At 42.6% G+C, this 19,235-nt stretch overlaps 1 protein-coding gene across 1 annotated transcript in view; it reads left to right on the top strand.

Moving 5' to 3' along the window:
• Nucleotides 1-19,235, top strand: part of SERINC5 (serine incorporator 5) — a 162,243-nt gene that overhangs the window by 129,645 nt on the left and 13,363 nt on the right. Inside the window, exons 7-9 of the mRNA XM_066273660.1 lie at nt 596-691; nt 4,697-4,823; nt 13,691-13,761. Coding sequence (XP_066129757.1) covers nt 596-691; nt 4,697-4,823; nt 13,691-13,761 — 294 coding nt within the window. The remainder of the gene's footprint in view (nt 1-595; nt 692-4,696; nt 4,824-13,690; nt 13,762-19,235) is intronic.

The following is a 19,235-nucleotide window of genomic DNA, read 5'->3' as shown; positions in this document are numbered from 1 at the left end:
TAATTTAAATTCTGTAACATCAAAGCCCCCTCCCGATGAATGCAGAGCCCACAGCCTTCCTCTTTGGCCTGCAGGAGCTCTGGTAATCCCAAAGGTTTTATTGTCTGTTGATGGATAGAGCTTTTTTCCATTGTCATGGATTGTAAGTGTCTGTTGGCCTTGTAGAATCAGGAGTCCATGGCCTATGAAATCTATCATTTATCCCGCTAAGCCATGTGATCTCACAAATACTGGTGGGAAATAGTCTTCTGAAATCTTCTGGTTTAAGAACTAATGTTATGAACCTCAGGGGGACCAGGCAGTATGTTTAAAACCAGCTGTAGTTATTATCAAAATAAAGATTTGGTAGAGAGCTTGGCAGAACTTGGCATCTCTAAAATAGCAGTTAGACTCCATGTCTAACTCCCTTCCTCCCAAGATCTTTTTAGGGTTATCTGAAAAACTCATTTTATACCTCTTTCCCCTTTTATAGGTGGGGGTCCAAGTATAAGGAATATCATTTGGAGGGTGGGGAGACCTATTTTTTTAAGCACATACTTTATTCTTGTTGAAACTTAAAACACTGTCTTAAATTCCATCTCTCGTCGTTTTCCAGGACAGCCACACTCCGGGTTACTGCAGTCGGGTCTCATAAGCTGCTATGTCACGTACCTCACTTTCTCAGCTCTGTCCAGCAAGCCTGTAGAAGTAGGTAAGCTGCCCTTATGGCACATGCGTTTGTGGTATGAGTATTTTTATTTGTGGGGGAAGAATGTCTCCGTGAGCAATGTCAGGGATGCAATGTCAGGCTGGCCTGTGTTCCTTCAGCCGTGGTGTTGAAGGCTGCGTTGGAGGTGGGGGTGCTGGTAGTTGAACCCAGGGCCTCCTATATGCCGAGCACACGCTCTTCCACTGAGCTACACCCCCTCACTTGAAATAAATCAAAATAGAGAAATGATTTAGACTTTTTCATTAAAAAAAGTCCTTAGGGTGGGATATGAACATGGAAGTTGTTTCTTTCTAGTCTGCTGCCTATGTGGGAAAGACATGAACAAAGGCTCACTGTTGAGTTGCTTTTAGGCCTAATCTGCATTGTCCTGCTGTTTTCAGGAACATTTTTATTTATTTTTAGTTGGGTATTAATTTACTTTTCTTCAGGTGGTCATTTCTCTGACTTAGAGAGAGTGGGAAAAACATGGGCATGGGAAGCAAGAGACAGGAAGAGATTTGAGCCCAGCTGCACCCTTTTCTGGCCAAGTGACCTTGAGTCACTTGTCTTAAATATTGGTTATTTATAGAGACAACAGAACATGCAGGAGCTCTAGTGTTGAACTGCCTGGGCAGCCTGGGTCTGCAGCTTCAGTAACTTGTACAAAGTTACTTGCCTTTCTCTGCCTGGACACCTTGCCTTTAAAATAAAGATTTTAATTCTTAATTTAACAAAATAGTAAAATAAGATTACTGTTTTAAGAATTCACAGTTCTTTGAATATAGTAAGTGCTATATATAAGGGGTGAGCTATTATTATTATTTTTTTCTAAGTATTCATGCCTTTCACATCCCAGAGATTCTCAAACTGCCCGGATGTTTTCCCACCTAGTTGAGAACAATGTTGTTTTTTTTGGGGGGGGGGGGTTGTTTTACAGAGACAGAGAGAGTGGTAGATAGGGACAGACAGACAGGAATGGAGAGAGATGAGAAGCATCAATTATCAGTTTTTCGTTAGGACACCTTAGTTGTTCATTGATTGCTTTCTCATATGTGCCTTGACCGCGGGCCTTCAGCAGACCGAGTAACTAACCCCTTGCTCGAGCCAGCGACCTTGGGTCCCGGCTGGTGAGCTTTTTGCTCAAGCCAGATGAGCCCGTGCTCAAGCTGGCGACCTCGGGGTCTTGAACCTGGGTTTTCCGCATCCCAGTCCAACGCTCTATCCACTGAGCCACCACCTGGTCAGGCGTGAGCTATTATTATTGTAGAGTAGTTGCAATGATTATTTGAGCCTTATACCAGCACTATTACATTATGATGTGCTATTATATGAGCCCCTGAGCCTTGGTAATAAAAGACCAAATTTTCTTTCCTTTTTTTTTTTTTACAGAGACAGAGTCAGAGAGAGGGATAGACGGACAGACAGACAGGAGCGGAGAGATGAGAAGCATCAATAATTAGTTTTTCGTTGCAATACCTTAATTGTTCATTGATTGCCCTCTCATACATGCCTTGACCACAGGCCTTTAGCAGACCGAGTAAACCCTTGCTCGAACCAGCAACCTTGGGCTCAAGCTGGTGAGATTTTGCTCAAACCAGATGAGCCCTCGCTCAAGCTGGCGACCTCAGGGTCTCGAACCTGGGTCCTCTGCATCCCAGTCCAACACTCTATCTACTGTGCCACCACCCGGTCAGACTCCTTTTTTTTTTTTTTAAGGGACAGAGAGAGAGATAAATAGGGACAGACAGACAGGAACAGAGAGAGATGAGAAGCATCAATCATCAGTTTTTTGTTGCGACACCTTAGTTGTTCATTGATTGCTTTCTCATATGTGCCTTGACCGTGGGCCTTCAGCAGACCGAGTAACCCCTTGCTCGAGCCAGCGACCTTGGGTCCAAGCTGGTGAGCTTTTTTTTTATTTTGCTCAAACCAGATGAGCCCATGCTCAAGGTGGCGGCCTCGGGGTCTTGAACCTGGGCTTTCCGCATCCCAGTCTGACACTCTATCCACTGCGCCACTGCCTGGTCAGGCTTCTTTTTTTTTTTAATTAAAAAATATACTGCCTGGGCTGCATTGCTCACTTGGTTAGAGCATTGTCCCGAAGTGCAGAGGTTGCTGGTTAAATCCTTGGTCAGGACACATACAGGGACAGATGTTCTTGTCTCTCTCTCACTCTCTTCTTTTCTCTCTGTAAAATCAATAAAATAAACATTCTAAATAAAATTTTTTCCCATTGATTTGAGAGAGAGAGAGAGGAAGGGAGATGGGAGAAGGGAGAGAGAGAAGCATCAACTTATTGTTCCACTTAGTTGTTTCCATTTAGTTGTGCACTCGTTGGTTGCTTCTTACATGAGCTCTGACTGGGGATTGAACCCATGACCTCAGCATGCTGGAACAACACTCTATCCACTGAACCACCTGGCCAGGGCCAAATTTTCTTATTTTGATTTCCAAACTTATTATAATCTTGATCACTTTTGTGATATATAAATATATATACAGCCTGACCTGTGGTGGCACAGTGGATAGAGCACTGACCTGGAACGCTGAGGCTGCTGATTCGAAACCCTGGACTTGCCTGGTCAAGGCACAGATAGTTGATGCTTCCTGCTCCTTCCCCCTTCTCTCTCTTTCTCTCTCTCTCTCTAAAATGAATAAATAAAATCTTTTTTTTTAAGTATATATAAATGTGTGTATGCTTGGGTACATTTGATCTGATAAAAATCAAGTTAAATAAATTGACTCTCTTGTCTCAAGAAATTGAAGTTGTTTTCCTTTTTTTAATTTTAGGAAGCAAAGGCAAAGATAATTTGAAAGGTTTTGCATATGCAAGTGCTATGTATAGGTCTTGTTTTCATAGCTCTTTATAGTGCAAAGTGATATAATTGTAGGTCTTATAAAGTATAGTCTGTCCTGGGTGTAATTTTATTTTTAAAGCTTTATCTTGACTCTTAAATTTATTTAAATCTAGTCTCTTTAAGGCTTTATAACAATGTATTAATCTCTGGCTTTAACTTTATGAGGGTTTAGATTGACAGTCATTTTCTTTTTAATGGCAAGTATCACTTAAAAACAACAACAAAAGAAAAAGCTCTGATTTTTTATTTCAGGTGGTACTACTTAAAGAGCAGAGTTCATATTTGGTCAGTTTTTTAAAATACATTTTTCACTGTCCTGAGAATAAAGATTTCTTTAACCACAGCATGCACAGTTAGGTTTATTGTTTCACGGGCAAGTACGTACTAGTAATAATTTAGTCCAACTTCAAACACTTAAAATGTGCATGTTTGTGAAATGGTTTCTGTCCCTTAGTCTCTTATTTTGGGGCAGAGTTGGCAATCAGACCTAGCTTGGGTGTTCAAAATTAAAGACTCTGTGTCAGACAAAAAATAAACTATCACTGATGCTAATACTACAAAAATCTTTGTTATGTAGCTTCTCCAAATATTTAAAAAATCCAGACCACCTCCATAGGTTCCCAGGTTATATAACCTGAAAGATGTCATGACCATCCTCTTACCAGCAGTACAATAACTTCTCCTCTGGGTGGAGGTTGTCTGCAGATGGGTGTTGTACCACTGGGACATGGTCAGCGGTTGCATACCCTCATCACACCTCCAGACAGGATGGACACAGGGAGAGCACTCAGTTATCTGCACATGATCTCTGTTCAGAGGCTGCGGAACCAACTGAGTCAAGTTTACTTGTTACATTTGAATAGTAACAAGGAGCAAGACTGTTACAAGGTCCTGAAACTGAAGAACCCTGTAGCACTGAGCTGGAATCTGAGGGTCTTGTTCTCAGGGGGTGCTGAGGTGGGAGAGGGGTGCTTTCAAATAGCAACAGTCTAACAGTCTATCTAGTCTGAGTCCAGTCGGACTATAGAGTCGATGTTCACAGTGATGTCTTCACTCTTCTCAACTACCTGCATTTTCCCAAAATGAATGAGTCTTAAGTACAACAAGTTTTTCTAATTTAACTGTGGTTACTTTGTTTTTTCTTTACAAGTTCTGGATGAACGTGGGAAGAACGTTACGATCTGTGTGCCTGACTTTGGTCAGGACCTGTACAGAGACAAAAACTTGGTTACAGGACTGGGTACCACTCTCTTGTTTGCTTGCATCTTATATTCATGGTAAGTTTTAGGAGTTACCTGAGGCCATCTTTGTAAACTTTAAATGTACAGAAGAATTTAAATGAGTTTTAGCAGTCGCAAGGCAGCAAAACAAATACGTTCTGAGGAAGAAGGAAAATAGTAATAATAGGTGTTTGGACTTCATTTGCCTTGCTTGTATTTATATGGGGTAAGTGAATAAGTATGTAATATGTTGCAGCCCTTTAAGAGTTGAATATTACTTGCTCAAGCATTATTGGAGGGCAAGGGAACACAAAGTGAGGAAGAGGTTGTATGTGCCTGACTGTTTGGGAAACATTCTAATCCAGGGAAATACCATTCCTTCTTCTCTTGATGCACAGTACAAAGCACTACATACAGGGTCATTTCATTCCATGCCTGGTCCAGGAGAGACAGGAAACATCTCTCTGTTTTTTAATGCTAAAACCTACAATGCTGTTAAGGAAGCCAGACAGCTCTCCAAAAGTGGGTGTGACATATAAGCAGGCTGTCTTTCAGATGCTTATGGGGAGTTTATTCCACATTTGAAATGTTTGAAAGATTGCCAGAGGGAGAAAAGTAAAGGATCGAAATAGCTCGATTCTTACTCTGGATAGATATTTCACTGATGATTAAGTTTTCCCATTGACAATAACCTTTTCATGTTTTGGTTTTACTTCTCTGTTTTATGTGTTATGTTTCTTTTTTTTTTCTTAATTTAGACATTAAATTTAATGGGGTGATATTGATCAATAAGAGTACATAGGTTTCAGGGGAACATCTCTATAGCATTTGAACTGTTGATTGCGTTGTGTGCCCATCACCCAAAGTCAAATCATTTTCCATCACTGTATACTATTTGTCCCTCTTTACTCCCCGTGTTATGCTTCAGTGAATCAAAATTTCAGCTTGGCCCCGGGCACATTCTAATCTTCCTTTGGCTGAAATGAAACAATGCTGATAGTGATACCTTGTATAAATAAACTGTGTTTCCGAGCAAGCTGGCATTTTCTCTTGTATCCTCTAATACCCCTAATGCTAGAAAGAGACCTTGTCCTTGTCAGAGTCAGGCATCCGGCCGTAAATGCCTGCTTGCATTGCAGGTCTTTGTTACAGGGGAAGGATGTATGACATTGATGCTCACTCTGCCTTTGACATTGTGACACATTCTCCTTGTTGCACCAAAAGGGACATGGTATTAATATACACAGACCCAGGGAAAAGCTCGAAGATTGAAGATCTACCTCTGTAAGTGGAGGACAGGGAAAGACTAGAGAAAGAGGCTGGCCACTCCAGTCTGGTAATTAATGGAGTTTGAGTTTATTATGGGAAATTTACATACAAGGCATGTCTTCTTGGTCATGAGATGAAATGGATCCCTGTATTCTTGGCAGGTGTCAAAGAGTTATATAGGGTAAAGGGAAGATAGTGTGTGAATGCTACCAGGTACAGAAATCACTTGACGTGCTTGACCAGGTCAGAACAACCACCTGTTTCCAGGAACCAAAACATAGCAGGAGTCAAGGGAGGGCTGCTGATTTATGTCAGAATGAGCACTAATTATATTCAGAAGGTCTCTAAAGGGGCCTGGCCAGGATCTAGCTTTCAGAACAGATAGTGACCTCCATACATGCTGGCTTTTGGCCTTTGATTTTTCTTATTCTTTTTTTGTTTTTTGTATTTTTCTGAAGCTGGAAACGGGGAGAGACAGTCAGGCAGACTCCCGCATGCGCCCGACCAGGATCCACCTGGCACGCCTACCAGGGGCGAAGCTCTGCCCACCAGGGGGCGATGCTCTGCCCCTCCGGGGCGTCGCTCTGTTGTGACCAGAGCCACTCTAGGGCCTGGGGCAGAGGCCAAGGAGCCATCCCCAGCGCCCGGGCCATCTTTGCTCCAATGGAGCCTTGGCTGCAGGAGGGGAAGAGAGAGAGAGGAAGGAGGTGGGGGTGGAGAAGCAAATGGGCGCTTCTCCTATGTGCCCTGGCCGGGAATCGAACCCGGGTCCCCCGCACGCCAGGCCGACGCTCTACCGCTGAGCCAACCGGCCAGGGCCTGGCCTTTGATTTTTATTGATTCTGCAGTTGTTCACTGAGTACCTACTATATAAAAAGAAATGGATTGGATTTGGGTTCCAGTCAATGAATGTTTTCAGGAAAAACCATAAAGCCACCAAGTTTTGAATCCTAATTCTCAGCCCTTCCTTTTTTGGGCAGGTTTTCCTTCCTGAGTCTGTTATTGCTGGGCTTCAGGGGAGAGTGGCAGCGGTGTGGCAAATTTCATTTGTCACTCAGTTTTTTTCTGAAGTGACATGTAAAAAATATTGGTAAGTCAAGTGAGGATAAAGTAGGTTACTAAGCTATAAGTGCGGAGTATTCCATTTTAAAAATAAAATATAGTTGTGTTTACATACGCAGAAAAAAATCCTGGAAGGAAATAGGTCAAGCTTGTATAGTGGTGATTTGATTTTTTTTTCTTATTCTTCTGTTTTATTTATTTATTCATTTATCTATTTATTTATTTTTATTGATTGCTTTTTAGAGAGATTGGGGGGGGGCCGAGAAGCATTTATTTTGTTGTTCCATTCTGCAGTTCCACTTCGTTGTGCACTCATTGGGTGTGCCTGTGTGTGCCCTAACTAGTGATTGAACCTGCAACCTTGGCATTTGGGGCTGACGTTCTAACCGACTGAGCTAATTAGCCAGGGTTTTCTGTTTTCTTTAAAAAAATATTTTTACAGTGTGCTAGCAATTTTTTTATTATCAGAAAAAAACTTTAAAATCTTTCAAAGCGTAAAATCATGTTTTTTGTGAGTTGCTAGATACCTAAAACGATGTTTGTCCCTCAGATAAAACAGGGCTTGGATTTGCTTTAAACCTACCAATGGAAAGATGGCAAAAATTCTACTAAGTGCTGATAGAATTGCCACAAATAGTATTATTATGCAGGTTGGAATTTATACACTACCAGATTTTCACCACAACCTTGATGAGTGATAATAAACAAAATGTCACCTCTTCCAGACCACAGAGGTGCTGTCATGGAGTTGGTATGGTCTAGTGATAGTCCCCAAAAGATGATGGTTTTCAAAGCTGACAGCTGCTACTTTAAATCTATCTAAATGCCAATAGCAAATGTTATAAAATGCTAGTGATTAAACTGCAAAACCATAGTGCCTGATGGAAGAAGAGGTGGAAGACAGCAGGCACACACCAAGTGGAGAAGCAGAGTAAGCAGGTAGTGCCGGGGTGTTTGTGTAATGCGTGTAACACACTGTGTGAAGCAGCACCCGGCAGGAGCGGGGCAGGAGGCGGGGTGGAGCTGGTGGTTAATATCTGCTGTAATTGTCCACTGCAGCCCTGGGAAGAGTCAGCTCAGGCCTCATAGGGCCTTGAGAAAGGAAATTCTGCCAGGAGTGGGAGGCAGCCCAATCCAGTGGTTCTCAAATCTTGGCTTCCAGAGTTTATGCTTTCCTCCCAGACTTGGAGGAATGGAAGTTTGGAAGATACTACAAAAGGAGGCTGAGTGGAAACTGTCATTTGAATGCGATTGTAGGAATTTCTAGAATTCTTGATAGAAATTGTAAGAAGCTGAAAGACTGGGTAGTGTGTACATTAAAGGAAGAAGAAATCACTCATTTTTAATCCAAGTCTGAGATTGCTGGGGGCGACATTCTGTAAGGTCGCTGTGCCATCTTCTCACACATGAATAAGAGTCCCCCCGACACGTTTCCGCTCACACACACATCACTTTCCCCAGTTTCTGGTTTTCTGTTCGAAATTCTGCTTCTGACACACTCACTCTGAGTGTGTCTGTTTTACTCTTTCATTGCCTCAGCTCGGAGGAGAGGCTCAGCCAGAACTTACTCCCTGGCTTTCTGATGAAAGCCGCCCTTTCTGCCTTCTGCTATTCCGAGGCATTGTTGTGGTGAAGAGGTGTCCCAGCTTGGACCCCACGCAGGAGCTCCCCAGTGACTCATTCTATAGGCCGATTGCCCCACACCCTCCTAGGCCTGGATCCTTGTTGTGTCAGACCCTGGCTTCCCCCGGCTATTCCTTAATTGCCTCCTTGATCTCTGGATTTTGAAATTATTTTTCTGCTGGTTCCTAATTCAAGCTTGCAGGCTGGAAAGGATCCTGGACTCAATCAAGTTTAGTCCCCTCATTGTAAACTGAGGCGTGGAACCTGTTCCCACAGCTCTCCACCCGGATTTAGAACACCTTTCCTTGAGTCTCCTTCGCTGGGGTATTTGGAGAGACAGGTCAACTTTCCCCCCCTGGGTTGGCTTGGAATAAGGTTCTCACTGAGGTTGAAAAGTAAGCTAGATGACTCACATAATTATATTTTCAGGAGGCATTTGTGAAACATTCCCTAGCTACTTCAAATTCCTAAACAGATTAAATAAGAAATAATTAATTTTTTCTTAAGCGTAAACTAAAACTGAATACAAAATTGGAAAAGCTAAGAATCTTTTAAATGTCAAATTTGTTAAGTCAAAATGGGACATTCACAGCCATGTGACATACATGTAAAATTAGGTCCACGGTTGGTGAGTTGGCATTAGGGAGAGATTGGCTTAAAAAGAGAAAAGTTAGTACACCGAGGAGTGGTATTTATTCTCGTGGTGTGTTCTGGGTCTGATGCTCTGGTTTAAGAAAAACAGAGAGAGGGGTGGTAAATCTTTATTTGGGAATCCTGCCACTTTCCAACCTACCAGCTAGAAATTTTCATGTCTCTATATCAGGGGCATGTTGAGGCCTGCCCCAAGTTCATATAGGACTCTGGTCTTTGGCAGCTGTGAGTCACCAATTAATTATATAGTACAGCGAGAACATAATTGAACTTCATCACACAAGGGAATAGTCATGGGATTTCTCAGAGGCCTGCCCTGTGAGTTTGTCAGGCAAGTAGAATCTATGGTCTCTGATAGGAAAGTCTGGACATTATTTGAGAGGTTTTCTGTAACGTGGGGGTGTTAGGAATCACTAGGTCTATATGAAAGAGGCTCAGGGCATGGCAGTGGTTCCTGGGCAGAAATAGAGGGAGGTGTCTTACTGTCCATTGCTGGCTTTTTGTGACTGGGGACCAGACACATTAACCACGCTACAGTATATTGGACATTCTCTGTATGGTGAAGCATTGTCTCAATCAAATACTGTTACTCTCCTTTACACCTCTTCACCTCCCACAGGAAGTCCTAGTTAACATCATACCTAAGGCCTAAGAGACAAGAGGTCATGGATAATCTGGAAATTCTTTTAAAAAACCTTGTTTTGAACTGACCAAACACATGGGTCAGTAATAGGCAGAATGCAGACAGTAAGAATTTCCTATGCTATTTAAGACCTTGTAAAAAACATTATGTTTCTTTCAGGGAGATACTTCCATGCAGATATTCCAGTACTTTCAGCCTTTTGTATAGTGCATTTTCACCAATGAAATAAAAGTTGGTTTTGCATCTCATTGGCATAAATTAACTTTCTTCAACTTGTTGTTTTCTGATGTTCTTGTTTAATAAAAAAAATTCAAATGCTTTTTTTTATCACTTCATATTCATTTTGGAATATCCCCTAATTTTTGTGAGCAGTATATATATATTTTAAAGGGTTTATTTATTGATTTTAGAGAGAAGAGAGAGAGAGAAAGAAAGGCAAGGGGGAGGAGTGAGAAGCATCAATTCTTGTTTCTCATATGTGCCTTGACCAGGCAAGCCTAGGGTTTCGAACAAGAAACCTCAGCATTGCAGGTCGACGCCTCATCCATTGTGCCACCACGGGTCAGGCAAAGAACCCCATATTTTCGGCCCTGGCCGGTTGGCTCAGCAGTAGAGTGTCAGCCTGGCGTGCAGGAGTCCCGGGTTCGATTCCCGGCCAGGGCACACAGGAGAAGCGTCCATCTGCTTCTCCACCCCTCCCCCTCTCCTTCCTCTCTGTCTCTCTCTTCCCCTCCCTCAGCCGAGGCTCCATTGGAGCAAAGATGGCCCAGACGCTGGGGATGGCTCCATGGCCTCTGCCTCAGGCACTAGACTGGCTCTGGTCGCAACAGAGCGATGCCCCGGATGGGCAGAGCATCGCCCCCTGGTGGGCATGCCAGGTGGATCCCGGTTGGGCGCATGCAGGAGTCCGTCTGACTGCCTCCCTATTTCCAATTACCATAACCAATGAATGCATTAGTAAATGGAACAACAAGTCAATGTCTCTCTTCCTTCCTCTCTCTCTCTAAAATCAATAAATAAAAACAAAAAAATTTTTTAAAAATAATTTAAAAAAACCAAACCCATATTTTCTTGAAAATTCCAAGAAGAGGGTTTTTCTGGGAAAGGCCACAGCTGAATAAAGACCTTATTTTACAGTAACATCTCCTTGTAGAAGTCACACATCACTAATGAACCAAATATAGGCGTTTTTAGAAGTAAGGATAAAGCTTCCTCGTTTAATGCTCTCTGATGGTAAAAGAGAAGCCACAAAAGTGCCAGAATCAAAAGCTTTGTTTTTCTGAAATCATTCCGTTGCAGAGAATTTCAGAGGTCTCAAACTCGTGGCCCGCGGGCCATGCGGCCCGCTGAACAATTTTTTGCAGCCCGCAGACTAATCTACGAACTACAGTTTCTGGTTGTTTTGTGACACTGAAAAGTGTTGCGTAACAGTTGCCTTTTGTAGACCTAGTGCGGCCTGCCGAACGGCTGTGATCTTGCTCTGCGGCCCACATGCTGAGTTGAGTTTGAGACCCCTGGTTTAGATGAAAATCCCAGATAATGATCTCTTTCTAAAATGGAAATTTATATTTCCCCCCATGGAAACACTATATTGTATTAAAATCAATTCATAGGCACAATATATAGCACACTTTGTGTGTGTGTATGTGTGTGTGTGTGTGTGTGTGTGTAACAGAGACGGAGAGAGGGACAGATAGGGACAGACAGAGGAAGGGAGAGAGAAGAAAAGCATCAATTCTTTGCGGTTCCTTAGTTGTTCATTGATTGCTTTCTCATAAGTGCCTTGTAGGGGTGGGGGGCTACAGCAGAGCTGAGTAACCCCTTGCTCAAGCCAATGACCTTGGGTTCAAGCTGGTGAGCCTTTTTCAAACCAGATGAGCCCTCACTCAAGCTGGTGACCTCAGAGTCTCAAACCTGGGTCCTCTGCGTCCCAGCCCAATGCTCTATCTATTGCGCCACCACCTGGTCAGGCTATAGCACACTCTTAAATGCAGTAGCAAGGTGTTTGTTTTTTGGGTGCACAGCCATTGGGGTTTTTCTGACTTTCCTCTGACGAGGCTCAGGGTCAGAAAGTGGGACTGGAGTGGGCTTTGATTAGCACCTGTCTGTTCAAAGCAGAAATGCAAGTGATGCTATTGGACTTGAGTGGACCACAAGAGGAGTAATGCACTTTAATCCCAGAGGACCTTTTTAGGACTAAGCCTTTTTTTGTTTGTTTGTTTATTTGCATCTCGTTGATCTCTTCTCTGGAAAGAGAGTGAGAATGAGCAGAGAAAGCAGTGTTGCCTTATGTGGTTTATTTGGTTGAAGAGAGCCCGTTAATCCCTGCATCTCCACTGGCCAACCCCCCTCTCCCCCACTCCATCCCTTTATAACCTCCACACTCCTGCCCTGCACCTGCCTGCAGGCTAGCACGAAGCTGCATGAGGGCAGGGATTGTCTTTTTCACTGAGTCCTCAGTGCTTATAATAGGGCCTGACACATGGCAGGCCTTCAGTAAATATTTGCTAAATGATTTCATGCAGTTAGATGGAACCCTAAGTATTGCATATATTTCTATTTCCTTAAAAATGTTCTTCCTTTTTCCCCCAGGAATAATTATAAATGCCTTTTGTTTTATCCCTGTAAGTCCAATTTTACAACATTTTACCTCTCAAGGTATGAGGAAAGTGGCAGGAAGAATTTTTATTTTAATCACACTTGTATTTACTTTATACTGAATATCTAAACAGAAACCCTGCCCTGCTTTAGGCTGATTGTCACAGTAAGTAACTGTGACCTTTGCTTTTCATGCCCTGCTTTTTATTGAAATCTCTGAGTTCTTTCATTGCCTTTGATCCCTTCAAAGTGAGACTAGTCAAAGGGAGGGGAACAATAAGAGTGAAATCAGAAAATTATTTTGATGTTTAAGGGAGGAGAGGCAAAAACCAAGAGTGAAAACCCAGATAACAGGACCAAAAAATAACCTTATTTCTTTTTTGTTTTATTTTTATTTTTTATTTTTGACAGAGACAGAGAATCAGAGAGAGGGACAGATAGGGACAGACAGACAGGAACGGAGAGAGATGAGAAGCATCAGTTCTTTGTTGCAGCTCCTTAGTTGTTCATTGATTGATTTCTCATATGTGCCTTGACCAGGTTGGGGGTGGGGGGCTCCAGGAGAGCCTGTGACCCCTTGCTCAAGCCAGTGACCCTGCACTCAAGCTAGTGAGCCCATGCTTTACAAACTTCTCTTTGCATAAAATGATCTAATTCATGTAAATTCATAAAACAATTGATTTGTGTAAAAAGACATCCACTATAGAATGTCAGCCAGTTTCAGAATAAAGTGGATTTTTTTTTTTATTCAGAGAGAGGAGAGGGAGGCAGAGACAGACTCCCACATGCGCCCCAACCAGGATCCACGCGGCCAGCCCATTAGGGGATGATGCTCTGCCCATCTGGGGCATTGCTCTGTTGCTAAGAAACCGAGTTTTTCTTAGCACCTGAGGTGGAGGCCATGTAGCCATCCTCAGCCCCTGGGACAACTCACTCCATTCAAGCCATGGTTGCGGGAGGGGAAGAGAGAGAGAGAGAGAAGGGAGAGGGAGAGGGTGGAGAGGCAGGCGGTCATGCCCTTCCTTTGCTGGGACATGACACAGGATAGGCCCTGCTGACCTTTCTGTTTGTTTCCTAGTTTGACATCGACAACAAGATCAAGTTCGGATGCTCTGCAGGGGCGATATGCAGCTCCTGAACTGGAAGTAGGTTCATTTCCTTTCCTTTCCCTGCTTTATCTCAGAAGTCTATTGTCCAGGAAGGCCTTTTTATATTTATTTGCATCTTATTTACTTAAATTTATTTATTGATTTTAGAGAGAGAGAGGAAGGGAGAGAGAAACATTGATCTGTTTCTGTGTGTGCCTTGACCGGGGATCAAACCAGCAACCTTTGCATTTTGGGACAAGTATTACAGTGAAGCTCTAACCAGCCAAGCTCTCCACTCTAACCAACTGAGCTATCTGACCAGGGCTATTTGCATCTTTATTGATCTGTATTCCATGACTCCAAGAAAACAAATATCCTATATATACTATAGGATTAAAATCTTTGGGTTTCCTTCAACAAAATTGGCCTCTTGTGTGGTCTCCTGCTGCCCACCCCCCCCCCACCCCCACCCCCAGAGTCCTGGATGGCTTTTTCAGGCTCTTCTTTGTGCTTTTCTTCAGTCATGATGGAACACGTGTAGTTTTTTTAACTTGCAATCTGTCCCTCTGTTGAGGACCAGTCTGGGCTCCATGAATAGCACTGCTGGGAGGGAAGGAGCCGGCATTGCTGTATGCCACATACATCACTGTCTGTACATTAGCTTATTGTAGCACATCTGTTCCAACAGGTGACCATTTTATTGGGTAAAGAATTGTGAACAGTAGGTGTCCAAAAAAATCATGGTGTTTGGCAGATGCCAGTCAGTTAGCAGAGTGTCTTATTTTATTACTTGTGCAAAAAGTCTTTTTCTGAGTTCTTCCATGGGATGTCCATCAAGGTCTATAAAGGTCTGACCAGATGGAAGCAGTCAGGAGAAGATTCAGCCCTGACCCCGAGGATGAGCAGTTCCAGTGATAGCTAAGGCATGTGGCACTTGCTATGTTCCAGGCACTGTTCTAGGCACTGCATGTCATTTCATTTAATCCTCGTAAAAATCCACTGAGGATTTTATCTCCATTTTGCAAAGTCATTTAAACTTTGGATTTGCCAGCACATAAACCATGCACTCTGGCTTCAGAGCCTGTGTTCCTCACTGTTGCTTCCTGAGAGCCCAGTGCTGTCTCTTGGCCTGGCTGAGCTGGTGACCCTGCCTGGCATCCGCCCTGGCTGCATCCTAATAGCTTTTCGTGGGTTTCAGTAAGAGCCCTGGTATATCTGATGGGCACTTTCTTCTGCAGCTGTATGCATCTCCAGGGATGGTCTTTCCTGCACCTGACCCAGAGAGAGTGAGCTATTATGAAGAGCTGTCAGTCTGCCAGCACCATTCACCAGCTCTTTCAGTCACTTAAGAAAAGAGAACTGTGCTGAGTGTGAATAGGTTAGTGCCTATTATATAGAAGAGAATGGTCTCTAGAAGGCAGGCATTTGTTCTCACCAATGACTGGGTGACCACCTGCTGAGGTGGTACCTTATGGTTTCAATATCTCTATTGTGCAGAGTTAAGTGCAAAGAACAGCAAGTCTCTAAGCTTTAAGAGAGGATGTTTTTCTTCTTCCAAGGAGGAAGTCCCAGTGCTTCCTCTGGGAGTGGAGAGCTTGTGGGGTGGAGGTGGGTTTGCTCTCCTTGCATCACATTTCATAGGATACACTTCTGAAAGAGAGTTCATTTCTTGTACCTTAAGCTTCAAAAGAACGAGGACCCCAGCACACCAAACCTTGGGCCCCTGAATGAATTAGTGAGTCTTTGTGTAACTTGATCCAAGATTCTGTTAAGTCCAGCCCCTCTAGTACAAGTTCCCTTGATGTAGGAGGGAAACAAGAATGTGGCCTTGAAGTGTATAAACGGAATGAAGGCTTAAGCTCTCATGTCCTTGACCCTGGCTCTCTATTCTTTGTAGTAAAAATATCAGCAGCAGAAAGTCCTGAGGACCCAACATTTCCCAGTCTGTCTTGGTACATATAGTGTTTCTTATTTCTTTGCTAGAGTTCTTCTGCAATCATGTAGTTACTTTTCTTTTCTTTTTTTTAAAGGTTTAAAAAAAATTTATTATGGGGAAGAGAGAGAAAGAAAGAGAGAGAGACAGAGAGAGAGAGAGAGAGAGAGAGAGAAGGGGGAGGAGCAGGAAGCATCAACTCCCATATGTGCTTTGACTGGGAAAGCCCAGGGTTTCAAATTGGCGAACTCAACATTCCAGGTTGACGCTCTATGCCACCACAGGCCAGGCATGTAGTTATTTTTCATAACGTGATATTTTTAAAATTAAGTTTTTATTATTTTGAGTAGGTTAGACATGGTATGAAATTTGAAAGGTATCAAAGACTTCAGAGGAAAGCATCCCACCTACTCTGGTCCCAGCACCCCTGTACCATAGAGGCAGCCAGTCAAGCAGCTCAATTTTTTCAGGAAATGAGGTGGGGGCTCCTGCTCCCATAACCTTTAGCTACCATTGCTGATTCTGTAGGCTCCCCCACCTCCTAGATATCACATGCTGCCTATTGCCTCTTGTGAATCACAGACCTTGGGTTTTCCATCCTGCATTCCTGGCCCAGCTCGATCATTGACCTAGTTGCAACACTTCAGGACAATTATTTAACCTGCCTGACCTCAGTTTTTTTCAACTTCAATAGGATAAAACCCATGCTTCAGGTTGGAGAGGTTTTCCAAAGTAACAAGGAGAGCAAAGCACTGGGAGTGAGCACCTGCAGTGGGGTCTTGTCTTGTTCACTTGGTGCTTTAGGTTCCGTTTTCCAGAAGCAGCTACCAAGGCGGTTTGATATGCAGGAGATTTATTAGGGATCAACACACGTGGAAGGAAGAAAGGAGAGGGGACAGAAGTGGGCAGAGGGTGATGTTGAAGGGTGTGGCAGGCCAGACAACTCTTTGTTGACCCCACGAACGAGTGCTGCAGGGAAAATATGACCCATCAGGGCTGTGCCCCAGGGGTCCGTGGCTGCTCCCTCATACCCATGCTGTGAGCATTCATTCCTATGGGTTTCCCAGGAAGGGCTTGCTCTCTGCCAGGTGACTTGCTGCTGGGGTAAAGCCTGGGAGACTATCTGCTCGCAGCAAGCATAGTAACTTAAGTGTGCACCTTGGAAGGGGATCTGGTGACTCTCCTCCATTGTCCGCTGTATTGCCTATGCCCATCACCCAGAGCATCAGGGAAGAACAGATACTCAGTTAAAACCTTCTGAAGGGAGCCTGACCTGTGTTGGCACAGTGGCTTAAGCGTAGACCTGGAACGCTGAGGTCGCCAGTTCAAAAGCTCGAGCTTGCTGGTCAAGGCACATATGGGAGTTAATGCTTCCTGTTCTTCTTCCCCCGTTCTTGCTCTTTCTCTTCTGTCTCTCTCTCAAAATGAATAAATAAAATCTAAAAAAAATCCTTCTGAAGGAATAAAGTGTGCAGTTCAGGGCCTGGGATATAAGTCAGAAGGGGGAGTGATGTCAGAGAAATGGCACCGTGAGGAGTGTGACCGACAAATCTCCCCAAAATTTCAACTAGTTCATCAGCCAGAGACAGAGAAAGATCTATCCTTGGAATGTCTGGGGTTCCACACACTGAAGGTGAAGTGCTATTAACAAGACCACCCTCAATTGCCATTAAGAAAAAGGAAATAGAATATCATGGATACAAAAGATAGAGAAGTAGCACAGATAGATGTGGAAAAATCTATGGAGAAAAAATTCAATATATTGGAAACCTTGGAGCTAAATGACAGAGAATTTAAAATAGAAATCCTAAAAATACTCAGAGATATACAAGAAAACACAGACAGGCAATGTAGAGAGCTCAGAAAACAACTCAATGAACACAAAGAATATATTACCAAGGAAATTGAAGCTATAAAAACAAATCAAACAGAGATGAAAACTTCAATTCATTAACTGAAAAATGAGGTAACAAGCTTAGCTAATAGAACAGGCCAGATAGAAGGTGGGATTAGTGACATAGAAGACAAGCAACTTCAGGCACAACAGAGAGAAGAGACTCAAAAATTTAAAAAAATGAGAAAGCCCTACAGGAATTGTCTGACTCCATCAAAAAGACTAACATAAGAATAATAGGTTTATCAGAAGGAGAAAAGAGAAAAAATGGAATGGAGAATATATTCAAACAAATAATAGATGAGAACTTTCCAAGCCTTTGAGGCTTTAGTTCTGGAAAGAACTAAAGCCTCAAATTCAAGAAGCAAACAGAGCACTGAGTTTTCTTAACCACAACGAACCTACTCCAAGGCACATCATAATGAAAAGGGCACAAACCAACAACAAAGAAAAAATTCTCAAGGCAGCCAGGGAAAAGAAGAATACAACATATAAAGGAAAGCCTATTAGATTATCATCAGACTTCTCAGCAGAAACTCTACAAGCTAGAAGAGAGTGGACCCCGATATTTAAAGCCCTGAAAGAGAGGAACTTTCAGCCAAGAATACTATACCCATCAAAATTATCCTTCAAATACGAAGGAGAAATAAAAACATTCACAAATACTGAAAAGATGAGGGAATTTATCATCAGAAAACCCACACTCCAGGAAATACTAAAGGGGGTTTTCCAACCAGATTCAAAGAAGAAAACAAAACAAAACCGCAAGTAAAAGCTCCACCAAGAACACAATAAAACCAAACTTAAACTGTGACAACAAAAGCAAAAAAAAGGGGAGAGGATGGAGATTAACAGTAGCAAAGGATGATGAAGTGCAGAAACACTCATAAGATAGGGTACTACAATGAATATGGTAGGTACCCTTTTCATTACTTAATGGTAACCACCCTTGAAAAAACCACCACAGAAGCACATGACTTATAAAAGGTAGCAAAAGAGGAAAGAAGTATGTAATACAAACAAACAAAAACAAATGATAGAAAAACAAAAGAGAAGAATCAAACAAGATACAAAACTAACAGAAAGCAATTTATAAAATGGCAATAGGGAACACACAAGTGTCAATAATTACACTAAATGTAAAGGATTAAACTCACCAATAAAAAGACAAAGAGTAGCAGAATGGATTAAAAAAGAAAATCCAACTGTATGCTGCCTCCAAGAAACACATCTAAGCAACAAGGATAAAAACAAATTCAAAGTGAAAGGCTGGAAAACAATACTCCAAGCAAATAACATCCAACAAAAAGCAGGAGTAGCAATACTCATATCTAATAATGCTGACTACAAGACAGCAAAAGTACTCAGAGACAAAAATGGTCATTTCATAATGATTAAGGGGACACTGAATCAAGAAGACATAACAATCCTTAATATATATGCACCAAACCAAGGAGCACCAAAATATAAGACAGCTACTTATTGACCTAAAAACAAAAACCGACAAAACTACAATCATACTTGGAGACCTCAATACACCGCTGATGGCTCTAGATTGTTCATCCAAACAGACAATCAATAAAGATATATTGGCCTTAAATGAAACACTAGAGCACCTGGATATGATAGATATCTACAGGACACTTCATCCCAAAGCAACAGAGTATACATTTTTCTCTAGTGTACATGGAAGATTCCCAAGAATTGA

This window comes from Saccopteryx bilineata, chromosome 4 (assembly GCF_036850765.1).
Source record: "Saccopteryx bilineata isolate mSacBil1 chromosome 4, mSacBil1_pri_phased_curated, whole genome shotgun sequence".
NCBI classification, from domain to species: domain Eukaryota; kingdom Metazoa; phylum Chordata; class Mammalia; order Chiroptera; family Emballonuridae; genus Saccopteryx; species Saccopteryx bilineata.
This window is presented reverse-complemented; position numbering and strand designations above follow the sequence as displayed.